At 45.6% G+C, this 19,323-nt stretch overlaps 1 protein-coding gene across 1 annotated transcript in view; it reads left to right on the top strand.

The window, feature by feature from the left end:
• Nucleotides 1-19,323, top strand: part of COLEC12 (collectin subfamily member 12) — a 182,351-nt gene that overhangs the window by 159,201 nt on the left and 3,827 nt on the right. The window contains exons 6-8 of the mRNA XM_003924795.4: nt 8,400-8,888; nt 10,504-10,640; nt 12,079-12,188. Of these exons, the coding sequence (XP_003924844.1) occupies nt 8,400-8,888; nt 10,504-10,640; nt 12,079-12,188 (736 nt within the window). The remainder of the gene's footprint in view (nt 1-8,399; nt 8,889-10,503; nt 10,641-12,078; nt 12,189-19,323) is intronic.

Raw genomic sequence — 19,323 nt, 5'->3', positions numbered from 1 at the left:
GCTGGGGGCTGGGAGGAGAACAGATGGCAGGGAGGGGTCAGTGAGAGCATGGACCAGCTGTTGGTGACTTGGCCTAGAATGCTGGCCGTGGAGAAGGGAGAAGTGGGTACCCTCATTCAGGAAAAGAGTTGGTCATCCCTTTCCTTGTCCTGAAAACAGGGACCTCGGCTGGCCTACCCGAATCGAGCCTCTGCTGAGGTGAGGAGTCCATGGTCTCAAGGTGCTATGAGTATTCAGAGCCCAGGCCAACCCCTGCTTGTCCATGTTTGTGCCCAGGACCCTGGAATTCCCCACCCAATGTGCCCAGAAACAAAGGGGCAGCCAAGAGGCATCTGTGTGTTGTAGGCATTGGGGGTGATGTGGACAGAAATTGAACACACGGTAGAGGGTTGGTGTGAGTGGGCAGGACCTGCTGATGGATTGGCTGTAGGGAGTGGGTGAAAGGGAGGAACGGGATGTTCCTAAGTCTTTAGCATGAGCAATGAGGTGGATGGAGATACAGACTGGGGAGCTGCAGAAAAAGAGAGGCCCCATGTAGACATGTTAAGACGGAGATGTCTATTCTAATAGAATGAGGTTTCTGACTCATGGAAAAGCTTATGTGAAAAAGAAAATCTCAATTCTGAAACTCTAAGGTGTTTGTTTCAGAGACACTATCACATTTCTCCCTGTTTTGTTGCTCACCGCACTTTGTGCGAGTTGATCTGAGAAGCTTCCCAAGCCAACCAAGCTGCCCCCTTTCTATTCATTGTCTTCCACTGCCTCCAGACCAGGAATACCCAGCAGGTATTCTGAGAGAATGAGACTGAGGGGAAGAAGGAGCTCCATTTCTGAATGCAACTGTTTTCTTCCATACCTTTTCTCTAGCAGCTTTCCCTTTCTGTACATGCAAATCTCATCCCTGAGGATGAGGGGAAGACGGAAAAAGTAGGATGGATTAACATTGGCTTATGTGGGGCTGGCATCTGCAGGATTCAAAGTAATCTCATGCTTTCCAGAAAATTCCTGTTGCCTTGCACTTAATGAACCCCAGTGCTCACTTTCCAGTTCAGCCACATAAGACATTTGCCTTATTGAGAATTGGGAGCTGAAGCTGACTGACTGTGCTGAAGGCAGATGATAGTGTGGAAATAGATATTCACATTATCTCTACATCCATCAACCAAGAAGCCTTGTTAAGAAAACCTTAGTTTTTGATACAAATAATATGAAGATTTTTATACTAATTATGTACACAGAGGACTTCTCACACATGCTTCTAGGTTCAAAGATCACTCTACCTCCTGGGCTGTTCTGCAAGCTAAGGAAAGCGTCCGTTGCATCTTCCTGTACAATCAGGCATTTTCCCTCTCTGCTCTTCTGAGAGGCATAAGATTTAATGGGTAAGAACAAGAGCTCTGGAATCAGACTGAACTGGATTCGTGTACCAAGTTCCTCATCCTCTCTGTGCCTCAGTTTCCTCATCTATATGTACCTTTTAGAGTTAGGAGGACTCGAAGAAGTAATAAAGAAAGTACTTAGTGCAGTGGCTAGAGTGGGGTCAGCATAATGCCCAAATGTAAATAAGGTCACTTCCTCTCAAAGCTTTCCCTTCTGCTGCAGCTGTAGCTGGTACATTACAGTAGAAAACAAAATCGCTTCATTTGCACAAAGAAAAAAAAATCACACAGTTGGGGTTAAGGATTATTTGAGTTGAAAAGTGCTTACCGCTGGGTTTCTAGTGCCCAGCCCTAGAGATGAATCAGACTCCAGGGATGCTGACAGCTAGCTAGCTTTCATTCATTTACTCAATCCACATTTCTGGGGTGTCTGTGCTATGCTAATCATGCTGCTAAACACTCAAAGTAAGTTATCAGCTTTCACTGTTACAGCTCTTTAAGTGGGGAGTTATTGGCATTCCCCATTTGCAGGGGAGGGAACTGAGACACAGAGAGCCTGAGTAACTTATTAACAGCCAAACAGCTAGTAAATGCCAGACAGTGCCAAACTCGGGTCTGTCTATTTGCAAACTCATGCTTCCACCATGAATGGATAACATGTTGGGGAGGTGGAAATGACAGAGAGTTTATTTACAGAAGAGCAGTTGGTTAAAACCAACTGGGATTGACATTTGACCTTGAAAGGTGCACATGAAAGGTGATGGGACACGGGACAGTGCAAAGTAGGTCACGCAGGGGCCTCATTCCTCCCGTTGCCAACCACCGCCTCATGCGGCACTCCCCCAAACAAGACAGCATGGCTGGGGATCCCGGAGAGCAGCCGTTAACAGCCACAGAAGCAGACCATGGACAGTTGGCAAGAAACAGTGGTTAAATACACCCTCCTCTGTGGACAACACACTTCCGAGGCTTCCCAGAAGCCCAACTGTATTTCTTTTTAATTTGTACATTCCTTTTCACCTCCGTGAAGTAGAATGACTTTTTCCTATGGTAGGTGTTTAATAAATATTTTATTAAGTGCATTCAAAGTAGATTTTTAAATGAGAAGAAAAACATATCAGATTATATCACTATTTTTCCTCTACCTTGTCTATCTTCCAATCTTACCACCAGTGGGTCTTAACATTGAGTCTCTAAGATTTTGGATGGCGGTAAAGAATTAAAGTAAGGTTTCTCTTCTTTCTGTTAAGTACCAGCAGTTTTTGTTGGAAAACACATGTGAAACTTACCTTGGGTAGGAAACAGGCTGGGCACTTCTCAGGCCTGAGGTTGGTTTGCCAAAGCAGAAACAGCACAATAATTTAAAGTCTTCCATCCTCTTTGAACTGCTTGTTTAGAAAATTCAGGTTTTCAGGCTCCCAAAACCATGGAGCCTGGGGGCTGTGGGGAGGAGGTTTCACTGACAGTACAAACCCTGGGCTGCTTGGAGCACTGGTATTGCTCATATTCAGGCATTTCTGGAGCTTGTGACAGCTTTACCAGCCACCTGGGTATCCTGGCATTTCAGAAACCTGAGCCAGTGAGCCACCCATACTTGGCCTTGACATTGAATTAAAATTTCAGTTGGTTTGCAAGGAAACCCCCAATGTCCTTCCGCATGGGACATCACATGTGCCTCCACATGTGGCTTTGCTGTTTTCTCAACTTCAAGTTGTTACTGCACAGGCTCATAAATACTCTGGTTTTTTTGTTTGTTTGTTTGTTTTGGTTTTTTTTGCTTTCAGGCACTAAGGGTACCTTATATTTTATTTCATTTTATTTTCACCTTGACAGCTGCCCAATAAAAGATTCAAGTGAGACCTCAAAGCCTGAGATCATCCAGATGCTAATCAGCAGTGCCAGCAACCCGAGTCCTAGAGAAAAATGAACCTGGCATTGCTAATCTACTTTTTAAGAGGATCCAGTGTTGACTTTGTAAATGGCTTTAGTTCTTTTTCTTAATGAGTTTTTAAAAGAAAAAAACTCCAGGAAATTTCTAGCCTGTCTTAATGAGCCAAAGTCGATTATGTGAATCTCCTAGTCTAGAAGACACACAGAATACATTTTGACCTAACCCAGCATCTGAGGGCAGAGAGTGTCAGCTCCTCTGTGGTTGTTGCAAGGCTGGGGCAGCTGTTAAGGAAGACACCAATCATAGTGTGCTTGCCAGTTTAGCCACAGCCAGGAATATTAAGCTGTATCTTACTAGGAGAAAGACAGGTAACCTGTTTAAGATGGATATAGTACTTCAGATGGGGAAATTTGTTTTTTTTTTACTAACCCAGCTGGGAAATCGATCTTTATCAACAGCAAAAATTTGCATTTCCCCCCAGTATTTACTCCCCTCCTTCACAAGATCTGAAGATTAGCACCTGCTGGAAACTCCTGCTGTCTGTGGGATTTACGTTCGATGACGTTCTTCACTAAAGCCTCAACTTACACGTTGAGTGTGCGGAGACATTCAATAGCCTTCCAGTCCAGAGGAAAGTGGCTGAACACCATAAACTACCCTACCCCAGAAAGAAATCCTGTCACCCCAAGTGAGGGAGGCCTTGGATTCCCCTCCTGGATTCAGGAGAGGAAGAAAGAGTTGCATTTTTGGAACTCTGTCAGAGGCTAGAAGAAGGTGTTCTGGAAGAAATACAGCTCCCCCCACCAGCAGTCTGTCAGAACAGACAAGCCCATGAACAGCCACTCTTTCACAGTCACAGGTAAACTCATTTCCCGTAACTTATAAGTATAGCACCAACCCCAGATGTGAGTGGTGGACAAACACAAATTATCAGCAAAGAAATTTTAAGAGAATAAAACTAAAGATTATTTCTAAAACACTTGAATTTCCCAATATACTATCTTCATTATTTGGATTTCCTAAAGTTAAACCTAGAACAGAAACAAAACAGAAATAGTTGAGAAAAAAAGGTTTCTTTTAACTTTGTAGTTACTCCACATACACTAGAATTTTTTGTTTTGTTTTGGCCTGAATTTTCAGTATATTTTCCCTAGAACTATCCATAGTGCTACGACGTCCATCGTGGGGAACGTACGTGGCTCCTTCATCACTGTTAATCTCTGGGATGCTAGTTCCCAACTACACAGAGGCACTAAGTTACCTTTTTAAAGGAGATCGATCTGGCAGCGAAAAGTCTGCCTTCCCTGTCTTTCCTAACTGGTATAGGCTATTTAGATGAGGCTGACCAGGTTAGGCAGAAAAAAAAGTCCAACTGTCAATGTAGATACTGACTGGATTAATTCATGTGGGTCAATAGCAAGGAAAGATGGATCTCCTTATGATTATTTCACAGTGGCAGCCACAACCCACCTGATACCAATGTTATTCCTCTTGAAATAAGATGCAGGGCATTAGGCAGGTCACCCTTCCCCAAAAACCTGTCCCTTCTGATCTCACCTGGGGCACAAACTGTGAACAGTAGAGTGCTGGACTTTTTAACCATGATGCGCATGTATTTCATAAACACTTGCTTAGTAGTGACTATGGGCCAGACCCTGTGAGGGGCTACACATGGAGAAGGGTCTTGAGTAGAACAAACAAGCACTAAGAGATTAGAGAAGTGAAAACTTCCATCTGAAGTGACCTGGGAGGATGCCAGAAATTTTACGGAAGTACATGGACAGAGGAAATTGTCAGAGAAGATGTGTGGAAAGTACAGAGGAGGATGGAGTAAACATGGGGAGGCTAGTCTGGGAGGAGCCTTCATGCCAGACTGATCAGATGGGGCTGCATATTCTTGAGCAAGTGGGGTCAGAGCTGGGCTTAAGGAAGATAAAAGGCAGAGAGCAATGAATGGAGAGGAATCACAGGTGGGAAGATCAATTAAGAAGTTATTGTGAACACCTTCCAAAAAAGACGGAGAGAGAGGCAGGAAGAAGAGAGCCCACACTAGGGTCATGACCAGGGTCAGGATGAGGAAAGGAGGGCTGTGGCAATGTGGTGGGAGAAGGGATGATGGAAGGAGAACGTGCACAGCAAAGAGATGAGAAGTTCAGCTGTAGACATGCAGGTTAGAGGTGCTGGCAGAACCGGAGAAAATGGACCCTTCAACTAGCAGGTGTAAATAAGGACCCAGAGCCCTGAGTAGAACAAGGCTCTCTTAGTCTAAGGACTAAGAGATTAGAGAAGTGAAAACTTCCATCTGAAGTGACCTGGGAGGATGCCAGGAATTTTACAGAAGGACAGGGGCAGAAGAACTTGTCAGAGGAGAGATGCAGAAAGTACAGAGGAGGATGGAGTAAACATGGGGGAGGCCTGGGAGGAGCCTTCATGCCAGACTGATCAGCTGGAGCTGCATATTCTTGAGCAACTGGAGATCAGAGCTGGGCTTAAGGATTGCTGGAGACAAGGAGGAGCTAACAGGAGCTGTGGGCAGAGCTCAGTGACATAAGTCCAGATAGAAGTGGCTTCATGCCTAAGTCTTCCGAAGTCTCCCATTTATGGAGCAGTTAACACTAGAAAGAATGCATTTATGCCAGGTCTTGCCATTAGCATAAACTCTCTTACCACTGGAAGAGGGTCCTGCTGATAAATCTGTGAGCAACATATGGGTAGCTTTAGATAAGGAAACTAAGTCCAGAGTCTAAGCTTCTGCTAAGGAAACTAAGTCCAGAGTCTAAACACAGATGGATTGGCTTAACTGGGAGCTGTGAATACGGGTACAGTAGACATCCATTAAGACCTACTATGGGGAGGGAAACAGGGAGATCCCCCTACAGAGGTAGGAAGGGTTGCTTCATGATTCTGTCCTCAGACAAATGGGAGAGGAGGGACAAGGAGCAGGAGGGATAAAGGAACTTAGTGAGATCTGTCACCCATCCTCCATTGCTCTAGCACTTCCATCCTTCCGACTTTATAGGTTTTCTGCTTCTGTAGAAAAAATAAGGCCAGGCACAGTGGCTCACACCTGTAATCCCAGCACTTTAATGCTTGAGGCCAGGAGTTCGAGGTCAGCCTGGGCAACACAGTGAGACACTCATCCCTACAAAAAAAAATAAAAATAAAAAATCAGGCATTGAGGCACAAGCCTGTAGTCCCAGCTACATGGACAGAAGCTGAGGCTGGAGGATTGCTTCAGCCCAAGAGTCCAAAGTTGCAGTGAGCTATGATCATGCCACTGTGCTCCAGCCTGGGTGACAGAGTGAAACTTTCTCTGAATAAAAAGAGTGAGGCTCTGTCTCTGAGAGAGAGAGAGAGAGAGAGAGAGAGAGAGAGAAAGTATGGCCTTTTACTTATTCATGCAAAATTGTGAGATTTCAGATTCATTCATTTCAACATCAGAAGACCTGAGTTCATGTCCCAGCTCCACTACTAGATTGTGATTTTATTGACTTTATTGGCCATGTCTTACTCTCCTTGGTGTCTGTTCCTAGTAGCTAAGTATCCTCAAACAAATAGCTTGACATCTCTGGCCCTACATGTCCTCATCCGTGCAATGAGAATACTACATCCTAGGCAAGGTCAGGTGGCATAATGTATGTGAAAGTACCCTGAAAATTGTCATTCACTATACCTTTCCTGGTAGGAGAATATTTGTGTGAAATTTCCTGTTACCCCTGAGAAATTAAAGGAAGCAAAACAATCCTGTTACATGGGCCTCTTTATGGGATGATGGGGATGAGCAGTATTTGCTTTCCTTCCGTATTAGATGGTCCACAAAAATTTTTTGTCTGGCCTACCTTCCTTATGTGTATTATTGGACTTACAAACCAATCCAGAGAGTTTGGACACCTGTCCACAATGGGCAGCAAAGCCCTACCAGGCTTCCCCACAGAGACCTCCCGTCCCTGTGAGCTGGCCCATGAGTGAGTGAGGCTCAGCCCTAAGGAAAGCAGCGTCCCCACAGCTTTAGTGGACAGGACAGGCATTCCAGCTGGGGTACAACAGAGAAGAAGGTTATAGGGAGATTATAGGCTTGGTTATAAAGAGAAAATTAATACGCCAGTGCCTCTCAACACATGATGGCATGTTTTGATCTCCTTCAATTCTTTATCCCACAATACCTTAACACGGTGCTTATCATATAATAGAGGAAATAAATGAGGAAATCCTGATCCTGATCTGCATAACTTTCCTTCTGGTAACAACACAGGCCCAGGTGACTAAGAGAACCCCAGGTTAATCATGTGAGTCACTGCAAAGAATAAGCCCCAGGCTGCCAGTGTCACCACGAAGGATATCAGGGGAGGTGGGAAGAGATAGCATGGCGAGAAATGACAGATACAGGTGAGGGGACAGAAGGCAGCAAACCACACTACCATGTGTGTACCTATGCAACAATCTTGCATGTTCTTCACATGTACCCCAAAACCTAAAATGCAATTTTTAAAAAAAATAATTTTTATACAAATAAATATTAAAAAAAAAAAAGTTGTGCACTGTTAAACAGTACATTCTAAAAGACTGAAGAGGAAGGGTGAGCTTACTGAAGAACATAAAGCATATTGGTTTGCTCGTGCTGCCGTAACAAAGTGCACAGACTGGGAGGCTTGAACAACAGGCATTTCTTTCCTTATGCTTCTGGAGGCTGCAGGTCCAAGATCAAGGTGTGTCAGCAGCATTGTGAGGCCCCCCTCCTTGGTTTGTAGGTGTCCATCTTCTCCCTGTGTTTTCAAGTGATCTTTCCTCTATGTGTCTGTGACCTAATCCCCTCTTCTTTAAGGACACCAGTCCTATTGGAGTAGGGTCACCCATGTCACCCCGTTTTAACTCGATGACCTCTGTAAAGGCCGTCTCTCTAAATATAGTCCCATCCTGAGATGCTGGGGGTTAGGACTTCAACATAAGAATTTGGAGGAGGACATAATTTAGCCCAAAACAATCAACAGTAGTATGATAAACAATCTTTCCCTTATGTATATATTTATATGCTAGATTTTTTAAATTTGGAGATTTTATAAGAAGAAAAATTATTCGTAACTATCATTCACAGTGGATTTCACGTTGATGCCTTTTTCTTTGTGTTTTAGGTCCACCCGGCCCCAGGGGTCCAAAAGGTGACAGAGGATCCCAGGGACCCCCTGGTCCAACGGGCAACAAGGGACAGAAAGGAGAGAAGGGGGAGCCTGGACCGCCTGGCCCTGCGGGTGAGAGAGGCCCAATGGGACCAGTCGGTCCCCCTGGAGAGCGTGGCAGCAAAGGCTCTAAAGGCTCCCAGGGACCCAAAGGCTCCCGTGGTTCTCCTGGGAAGCCCGGCCCTCAGGGCCCCAGTGGGGACCCAGGCCCCCCAGGCCCACCAGGCAAAGAAGGACTCCCCGGCCCCCATGGCCCTCCTGGCTTCCAGGGACTACAGGGCACCGTGGGGGAACCTGGGGTTCCTGGACCTCGAGGACTGCCAGGTTTGCCTGGGGTACCAGGCATGCCAGGACCCAAGGGTCCCCCCGGCCCCCCTGGCCCATCAGGAGCAGTGGTGCCCCTGGCCCTGCAGAATGAGCCCACCCCAGCACCGGAGGATAATGGTAAGTCTGAATCCTCCCTTCTACGAGGGGAACAGGACAGTGCACGTGCTGAGACTGAGCCAACCCCCGTTGTGCGGCCCCATCCATGTTATTTGTTTTTTGCTTTTGGGTTTTGGGTTTGTTTGTACTTTCGTTTTGAAACAGGGTCTCACTCTGTTGCCCAGGCTGGAGGGCAGTGGCGTGATCTCAGCTCATGGTAACCTCCACCTCCCAGGTTCAATCGATTCTCCTGCCTTAGCCTCCCAAGTAGCTGGGACTACAGGAATGTGCCACCACACCCAACTAATTTTTGCATTTTTAGTGGAGACAAGGTTTCGCCATGTTGGCCAAGGCTGGTCTCAAACTCCTGGCCTCAAGGGATCCACCCGCCTTGGCCTCCCAAAGTGCTGGGATTACAGGTGTAAGCCACCATGTCTTGTCCCCTATTTCATATTGTTTAACAGTGAAGGCATCATAGGGGCTGGCACAGGGGCCCTGCCGCCAGTACAGGCCTCCACACCAGGCATGTGTTTCTTTCTAAATACCACCAGTTTCTCTCCCACTCATTTGTTTTATGTAGTATGTATGTATGTATGTATGAATGAGACAGGGTCTCACTCTGTCACTCAGGCTGGAGTGATGGAGTGAAGTGGTGTGAACATAGCTCACTGCAGCTTCGACCTCCTGGGCATAGGTGATCTTCCTACCCAGACTCCTGTGTAGCTGGAACCACAGGGGTGTACTGCCACACTTGGCTAATTTTTTATTTTTATTTTTTGTAGAAACAAGGTCTTGCTATGTTGCCCAGGCTGGTCTCAAAATCCTGGCCTCAAGCAACACACTTGCCTCAGCCTTGCAAATTGCTGGTATTCCAGGTGTGAGCATTTGTTTGTTTATAGGAACCAGCCCTCAGAAGACAAACACAACGCAAAACACTTCCTTCAGGGAAGCCCACGGCTGGCCACCCTGACCACTGTTCCCTTGTTTTATGTCCTCACACTGGGGGTAGATGGCTCTCTCAGTTAGCTCCATCAGCATGTCGATGGAACCCTCTGCTATTGCTGCCTACATTTGATTTCTTTTTGAGAAGGTGTCAGATGTTACAGTGCCTTCTAGTCTTTTGATAATTAAACCTTTGGCAAAACTCGAATGTTTGGTTAGCCACCCAGCCTGTTTTTTCAATCGTTTGACCCAACCCCTATTCTACTTGATTTTGGTCGGTGAGGCCCGGGTTATCTTTGTTGATCCATGAGCCCAGTTTTGGTGCTGGGTCCTCACATCCAGCTGTTCACAGGTTGCATATGATTCCAGAATGATGCTGAACATCTGTGCCTGCCCTGCTTCTCGTTGTTGCTTCTGTTACTTCTGTCGTTGTGAAGATGGATCCAGATGCAGAAGAACAAAGACCCAGTCAAAGATCTTTTCCAGATTATGTGTTTTTCACTAGTGCTCTGCAGTCCACTCTGGGCTCGTCCTTGCTACGAACACGTCTGTGAACATCAGCCGCGGCCCTCGTGCAGGGACATTCAGGCTGCTCCCAGCAGGATGGCAGTTTTGGCCTCTGAAACACAGCTGAAGAAAGGCAGAGTGCGCTCTGTGACTTTTTAATCAATGTTTTCAACTTTTGCATTCCTAGGCTGCCCACCTCACTGGAAGAACTTCACAGACAAATGCTACTATTTTTCTATTGAGAAAGAAATTTTTGAGGATGCAAAGCTTTTCTGTGAAGACAAGTCTTCACATCTCGTTTTCATAAACACTAGAGAAGAACAGGTATGCCTGCCACATACTTGGTTGGGGAAAACTATAATTTAAGGATGGTTTACATCTGGAAATGGCATCCTTGTTGGGGATTCAGAGATAGCACGAATTCCTAGTCACATAAACATGGACAGCAGCATTACAGAGATTTGGGTTTTATCCAGTGGCTAGAAGTATCCATGGCATTGGAATTGTCTCTGCATACTTCTTCCTGGAAGATATTGCCTATCAAGCCTGGAGCTGTGTGGCTCCTTCTGGTGGCTGTTGAAATAATTATAATTAATGCAAAGAAGCTTGAGGGCTGCCACTAGGCACATGTAGGGACAGAGGCAGAGGCATGAACACTGTAGGGGTGGAATGAGGTGCAAGGGACCATGCCTGGCCCCAGAGGGGTCAGGAATAGCAAAGAAGGCTGAGGAGGCAGAGCCCACACGTGATGATAGTGTCCACTCATTCAGTCCCTTCTATATGCCAGGCCCTGTGTGAGGCATTTCCTCCCTTAAACATAACAGCAACCCTAAAACATAGGTATTATTATTATCCTCATTTGACAGATAGGAAAACTGAGACCCAGCAAGGTTTATGCAGTAAATGGAGACTGAGACCGAAACTGTGGCCTGTCTAGCAACAATGCAGCACCATTCCAGTGGCCTCCTCCCTTTTCCCTAAGTTATCTCCAGCAGACACAATCCTGCAAACAGATGTTTTCTGTAGTAACTGGCTGGAATAAGGACACGGAAGAGAGTGACAAAGCACCTGTGCTTGAGACTAAGCCAACCCCCAGTATGTGGCCCCACTTATGTTATTTGTTTTTTGGGGGGTTTTTTGTGTATGTGAAACAGGGTCTCACTCTGTTGCCCAGGCTGGAGTGCAGTGACATGATCTTGGCTCACTGCAACCTCCACCTCCCAGGTGCAAGTGATTCTCCTGCCTCAACCTCCTAAGTAGCTGGGACTACAAGTGTGTGCCACCACACCCAATTTTAGAATACACAGACCAGGGCCCAAGCCCAGCTCAGCTACTTTTCATGTTTGCTAAATGGGTTGCTCTAAAAGCTTGAAGACACACTGCATGCAACACACTGCACAGGGGGCTGGGCGCAGAGGAAGTGCCCAATAATACCATGACTGATCCTATGATTAGGACATGGGAGGAATGGGTGGGTGGTAGGAGGAAATGGGACCAGTGGACATTCATTGAGTTGTCTGAGTGATTTAGAGGAAGAGCCTCGCTTTAACATCACTTGTAAACTTGGAAGAGGAAGAAAGTCAAAGCCCCTCAAGCAGTGCAAAACAAAACAAGCAGCAAAGAAAAAGCAGAAAGCAAAAGCAGGCACACATTCTGACAAACGTCCTCGTTTAAATTGTCCTTTTTTCTAAATGTTAAAGAAAAGGGCCTGAGACATCTGTTCTGAGAAATAGTCACGCACCATCCCTGGTTTGTTTTTCAGCAATGGATAAAAAAACAGATGGTAGGGAGAGAGAGCCACTGGATCGGCCTCACGGACTCGGAGCATGAAAATGAGTGGAAGTGGCTGGATGGGACATCTCCAGACTACAAGTAAGTACTCAGAAGCTTCCAGATTGGTGGTCAGGCTCTCACTGTTCTGTTGTCACCTCTTGCCCAACTTCCAACAGTTTCTTCCTTAATGACCTCGTGTCTTAGACGCTCCTCTCTAACCGGGCTCCTGGTACCAGTTGCGTATTTCGCCTGGGGAAAATTGTGGTTGACAGTCGATATGCTGCCAGATAGGGCTTTCCTTTCTCCTCTTCATGGAGTGAATTTTTTTCTTTTCTAAGAAAAAAATCATGAGACTCATAAAACCACACAGCATAATACTTCTGGCTGAGGCATTTTTTCTAAACGCTCCCGGAAAGGATGATGAAGCCCAGGCAACCTCAAGCATGTTCAGCATTCACCCCAGGCGTGTTTCTGAGGACTGGGGAGCTCCCTTCAGGATTACACTCTGGGTACCCCTGACTCCAGCTGGGCTTCTGGGCAGAGTGTGATTAGAAACTACAGATGTGTAATTATCCTGGCTGAGCACCGTGGCTCACGCCTATAATCCCAGCACTTTGGGAGGCTGAGGTGGGTGGATCACTTGAGGTCAGAAGTTCGAGACCAGCCTGGCCAACATGGTGGAACCCCGTCTCTACTAAAAATAACACAAAAATTAGCCAGATGTGATGGCGCATGCGTTTAATCCCAGCTACTCGGGAGGCTGAGGCAGAAGAATCACTTAAACCCAAGAAGCGGCGGTTGTAGTGAGCCGAGATCGCATCCAGCCTGAGCCACAGAGCAAGACTCCATTTCAAAAACAAAAACAAAGGAACTACAAATGTGTGGTTTTCCTACACAGAGGAAGTACACTATAAACAAAGTTGCATTTGCAGGATAACCATCCCCTAGAGGTTTGAAGATTCCCCATAAATCCAATGTGACCCAAATTCTATGAAAGGAGCAACAAAGAACAGAACCACTTTGAGGTACCTTCTTGGATAACCTACAAGTCTCCAGGGCCTCATCCTACCCCATGGGGTGTTAGCTCCTTCCCTAAATCTACCCAAAGATCTAACAATGGCTATATTGTACCAGTTTGATTTTCACGTCTCTGTATTCTGGCTTTGCCTGTAGTGGGTATGAAAATTGCAAGGAACTGTAATAAATGAAGCAGAATTTTTTTTTAAATCCCCCTCTGAATAATCTTTAGTTTGCTAGAGACAGGGAGGCCAGACCCTGCAGAGGCTCCACCAGGCACAAGAGCATCACAGCATTGGAAGCACCTTCTGAGCACTAGCCAGAGTACATGGTGTAGCCTCTGGGGCTGTCCCAGGAGAGGAGAATACAAGGGTGTTTGAGGCCTAAGACAGTCTCATGGGCATTGAGGCCTAGGCCTGTATCAGCCGAGCAGCAGGAAGCAGGGTCAGAGATGATGGAGAAGCCAGATCGAGTTTTTAAAATGTCCCTGTGTGCGTGTGATGTGCATTTGGAGAAACAGTCTCTTTTGTACTTTTAAATTCTCCATGTAAGTAGGATCACAGGAGAAAGGAGGAAATCAGAATAAGGCCATCTTTCTTTTGCTTTTATTTGTTTGTTTTTAAGGGACAAGGTCTTACTCTGTTGCCCAGGCTGAAGTGCAGTGGCACAATCATGGCTCACTGTAGCCTCTTATCTCCCCAGCTCAAGCGATCCTCCCACCTCAGACTCCCAAGTCCCTGGGACCACAGGTGCACATCACCACACCCAGCTAATTTTTTAAGTTTTTGTATAAATGCAGTCCACTATGTTGCCCTGGTTGTTCTCAAACTCCTAGCCTCAAGTGATCCTCCCACCTTGGCCTCCCAAAGCACTGGGATCACAGGCATGAGCCACCACACCTAGCCAGGCCATCTCTTTATAAAAAATAAACATGTGGCCAAATACTGAGTTGGAACATTAGAATATTTTAGGTCTGCTCTGAAGGTGAGTCTCAGACTGCCCCCAAGAGCTAGTGGATACCTGCTGTGGGGCCTGTCAGAGACCCTGTCTGCTCCTCTATACCTCTCCTGGGGAAAGGAAGGAGTACCCCCTGGCATACTCTGGCACTTGGGAATTTGCCTGATGAGTCAAGGAAAGTGTCCAACACAGCAGGGATGCACTTTAACAGACGCAAAACAGTTGCAGGAATCGACATCTAAAACAGCAGCTGTAAAAGGTTGGAGGTGGGGATGGGAGACAGAGACTATTTTCTTAAAAAGACAAAATCTGCTTTTTTGACAGCCGAGAGTTTTGAGGTTTTTTTTGGTTTTGTTTTTTTTTCTAAGAGAGTTAGGAGAAGCTGAAAAAAAAAATAATCTTCTCCACTTTTTTCACTGCCGTAAATGTACAAAAGGTTTGGGTTAGACTCACTAAGAAATTCAATCTTAAGCCTTTCCACAAGAAGAAACTGGATTGGTCCATATGGAATGGATTGAGCTGGAACATTGCTGTCTATGCCAGCTCTCCCAAGGTGAAACTTTTCTCCTCTTCCCTGGGGTCCAGCAAGAAGTACGTGATTTGGATGGAGCGCACCGGCTTGGTACCCAGGACCTGAAAAGGACATCACCAGACACCTTACTAGGCACCCAGTCCCCAACCACAGCCATTTTGGAGCCTCCCAAAAGCCTCAGCTTCAGCACCCCAGCCACCACACGGGCTGCACTTCTCATGTTCCACCCAAGGGAATACATAGGCACATAAAAATCCCCAGGATCAAATTTTAAAAGCAAGAATAAGTTAGGCAGGCATGTTATGAGGTCTCAATAACCAAAGGCTAATTTAATTTGACATATAATAATAAACATTGCACAAACTAGAAAGAAAGCCAGCGCAGTCAAGGGAGGGAATGCAGGCTCTAGCGTCAGCGTGATCGGGGTTCTGGGCCTTGACCCAGCATCACTCAAAGCTGTGATGCCTCATGTGAGTTACTCAACCCTGCAAGACCTCTATATCCCCATTTATAAGATGAATTTTACAAAAGTACCTATGTCAGTATCCTGAAAATAACATGTGATATCTATATGTAAGGCATTGAGTACAGGGCTTGGCACATAGGAAGTGCTCAAGAAATAGTACCTACTGGTATTGGTATTATTGTTACTATTATCATCGTAATTATTATATTAGTTAGCACTTGCAGACAAATACGACATAGAATTTTACAGTATCCTGATTGGGATGTCCACACAGTGTCTCACTTAATTCCCACAACAGGTTTGTGAAGAAGACAAGAAAAATGTTCTCTGCATGGCCTGGGAATGGGGACTGGGCTTCAGGCTCTCAGGGGTCACTCACCAGTATAAACGGCTCCAAATAATCTCCTCCTATTCAGACTCACTTTTACTCTTCTTGTCTTTGCATCTGTGGCCTCCAAGCATTGACCCATCCACCTCCCTTTCCCCTGCCACCAGCAGTGATTTCTGGAACAGGTCATCACAGGAGACTATTATGAACAATTATTCGCCAAAAAATTATGTAACCTAGAAGAATGGATAACTTCCTAGAAACATACAGCCTACCAAGACTGGATCCAGAAGAAACAGAAAGCATAGGCTGAGGTGGGAGCATCATTTGAGACCAAGACTTCAAGACCAACCTGAGTAACAGAGCAAGACTCCATCTCTTTAAAAAATGAGGAAAAAAGGAAGAAATAGCCTGACCAACTTAATAACAAATAAGGAGATTGAAGTAGCAATCATAAACCTCCCAAAAAAGTCCAGGACCAGATGGCTTCACAGCCAAATTCTACCAAGCATTCAAAGAAGAGTTAGCACCAATCCTTCTTAAACTCTTCCAAAAAAATAGAAGTTGATGGGTCTGGCACCATCTCGTGCCTTGCCCAGGCTGAGAAGAATTAAGTACCGTGCTTTCTCCTTATTCTTTTCTCCCAACATACCTACAATCCTTTTAAAACAGTTTGCGGGTTTTGCAGTTACTGTTAAAGGGCAAATAGGGGATAAAAGGCTCTCTTCACACCTCTCAACCTCACCTCGCTTTTTATGCTGAGACCTGGTTGATACAGAGAGTGCTAAAACAGACAGAAAGCAGCAGTGACACGGAACAGAAGCCAAAGGCTTAGGGCACACACAGATTGAGCTCAGGCTTATTTCCCGTGAAACACACAACGTGACTTACTGATTCTTATGGCTCTTTCTGCACTGCAGCAGGACAGGACCTGCTGAGGGGAAAGGGTGGTGTGAGAGGTCAGCTGCAATGGCCCAGGACGGTGCCAAGCATGGGTCCCTACATGCTTTGGATCCACACACCAATACAATTTCAAAAGAAAGACTGGAAGTGCTGGGATTACAGTGTGAGACACTGTGCTAGGCTGAATTAGAGGATGCTAAAGGTTCTCTTTCTCTTCCAGGCTCTTTCATGCATTCTGTAGTCCTAGACTCTAAATCCTATTCTTTTGTTTGTTTGTTTGTTTGAGACAGAGTCACCCTGTCATCCAGACTGGAGTGAAGTGGCATGATCTTGGCTCACTGCAACTTTCACCTCCTGGGTTCAAGCGACTCTTGTGCCTCAGCCTCCCAAGTAGCTGGGACTCCAGATGCCTGCCACCACACCTGCCTAATTTTTGTATTTTTAGTAGAGATGGAGTTTTGCCATGTTGGCCAGGCTGCTCTTGAACTCCTGACCTCAGGTGATCTACCCATCTCCGCCTCCCAAATTGTCGGGATTACAGGCTTCAACCACTGCACCTGATCTCTAAATCCTATTCTAAATATCTTATATTTAGATACGTATTTGTTGTGTGTGTGTGTTTCTAGCTCATTGGAGCAGTTAGTCCAAGCATTTCCAAGATTCCTGGTGTACTCAGAGTGTGATGTCCAAGTACATGTATGTGCTGCTACATGTACTTCTGTGACACTTGTATGAAAATATAGGATTCAGGGCTTTGAGGCCCAGACTTCAGCCATTCGTCTTTCCAGAATCTACCTGTGAATGAGGTCTAAGCACTATTTAAGCTGACATTCTTCTCCAAAATACATGCATTCTGCTTATTTGACATGTTATGTTCTGTTTTATAAGCATGAAGACTGAGGGGTTTTGCTACAAATCACTCCATGTGATTTTAGCTTTGCCAGCTTTGAGACTCTGGGTGGTCAGTCCACAGAACAAATTGTCCCTGCAGCCTGGCTCCAGGCTACTCACTTCCCACCCATGCTGGCCCACTGCAATCACCTCAGCTCATGGCCACAAAGCTAAGAACTGCATTCTGCTTTTTTTTTTTTTGAGATGGAGTCTCGCACTGTGGCCTGGCTGGAGTGCACTGGCACAATCTCAGCTTGCTGCAACCTCCACCTCCCAGGTTCAAGCAATTCTCCTGCCTCAGCCTCCTGAGTAGCTAGGATTACAGGTGCCTGCCACCATGACCAGCTAATTTTTATGTTTTTAGTAAAGACAGGGTTTCACTATGGTGGCCAGGCTGATCTCAAACTCCTGACCTCATGATCCACCCGCCAAAAGTGCTGGGATTACAGGCATAAGCCACCGCACCCTGCCTCTGCTTTTAGTCCTAAGGAGAGCCTTGAGCACTGTATATGAGGAATTCCAGTGCCCTGGAAAAACAAATGGAGAAAAGTGATAAAGATTACCTCCTTTCTTATCACTCGGTTATCTCTCTGCCTGGTTGATACATCATTTTTATTTATTTAACATAAAATCACTTAAAAGGAAATGCAAGGGGAAAATACTTCTAAGTCCAAAGAAGTCAGGTTTATACAATTTCCCAATTAACTGAGAAATCAAGAATATCAAATATCCTATCATTATGCATTCAGGAATCAAATTTTATAAACAAAAGTGGAATCAAACCACCTCATATAACTGGCAAAGATGAACAAAATGTACATCCACAAGATCAAACTGCTCAGGCATTGTTGACATTTCCAGAAGAATCTCACAAGGGGGAAAGAGTTACACCAAAAGGCAAATCTGAAAGTAAACTACTTTTCCTTCCAACTTCATCTCTATCTGGTGTTAGGCTGAGATTGTCACAGACTGAGATTTTGAATTCATTGTGTCTCGCCTGTTAGGTAAGCTACAAGAGCTGGGACTTTGACTCTTCTCTGCACTGCTATGTTGCCATCACCCAGATGATAACCTGGCTCATGGCAGGAGTGCTTTGGATGCCTGGTATGAGTGAGTGAGTGAGTGAGTGAAGCTATTTTCCAACTCTCCCTTCTAAGTAGCATCCCATTTTTACTCTCACCAATTGATGGTTTGCTCTGAATTCTCTTTTATCACTTGATTTATTCGATTGAGGCCACTCAATTAATATGTGTGTATATATATATATATATATATATATATATATATATATAGAGAGAGAGAGAGAGAGAGAGAGAGAGAGAGAGAGAGTCTCACTTTGTCACCCAGGCTGGAGTGCAGTGGCACGATCTCAGCTCACTGCAACCTCCACCTCCTGGATACAAGTGATTCTCTTGCCTCAGCCTCCCAAGTAGCTAGGATTACAGGTGCCCACCACCATGCCTGGCTAATTTTTGTATTTTTATTAGAGATGGGGTTTCACCATGTTGGCCAAGCTGGTCTCGAACTCCTGACCTTAGGTGATCCTCCTGCCTCGGCCTCCCAAAGTGCTGGGATGACAAGTGTGAACTACCATGTCCGGCCTTCATATTCATTTCTTTAAATCCCAAAATACACATTTGGTGTGGGAGAGTTAGTTCTACCCTGTCCCCACCCTTTGACTATAAACTTCAGCTGTCCTTTTCTGCTACTCCCTGGTTTTGCGGGTCTCATTGTCCAAAGATGCAGGGCAATACAGGCTGTCTCCTCGGGTGATCCAAGGACAGACACCCTGTGGCCAGTGTGGTAATGAGTCATTGTTTATGGGAAGCACCCTCCGAGGCAGATGTTCTTCCAGATCCTCCATGTGAGGCAGGCTTGTCCTCTCCGGCAGCAGCCACAAGCTTGCATTCATGAACCTGCTTCTTAGACAAGATTGAGCCTTCAAGGGGTGAGTCTGGAAGCACACCTGATTTATTCATGGAAACGGAATCAACAACTGTTATCCCTGACAAAGTGCTGTTCTGAGCAGGAGCATCCAAGTTAACAAGCCCCATGTGAACTAGTTCTAAAGAAAACTTGTTTTTAAGAATCTCTCTCCCAAAAAATGCAGTGAAATGAAGGAGTCATTTTCAGTGAGATT

This window comes from Saimiri boliviensis, chromosome 13 (assembly GCF_048565385.1).
Source record: "Saimiri boliviensis isolate mSaiBol1 chromosome 13, mSaiBol1.pri, whole genome shotgun sequence".
In the NCBI taxonomy this organism is placed as follows: Eukaryota; Metazoa; Chordata; class Mammalia; order Primates; family Cebidae; genus Saimiri; species Saimiri boliviensis.
The sequence above is the reverse complement of the archived record's forward strand: the minus strand, read 5'-3'. Positions and strand labels throughout refer to the sequence as shown.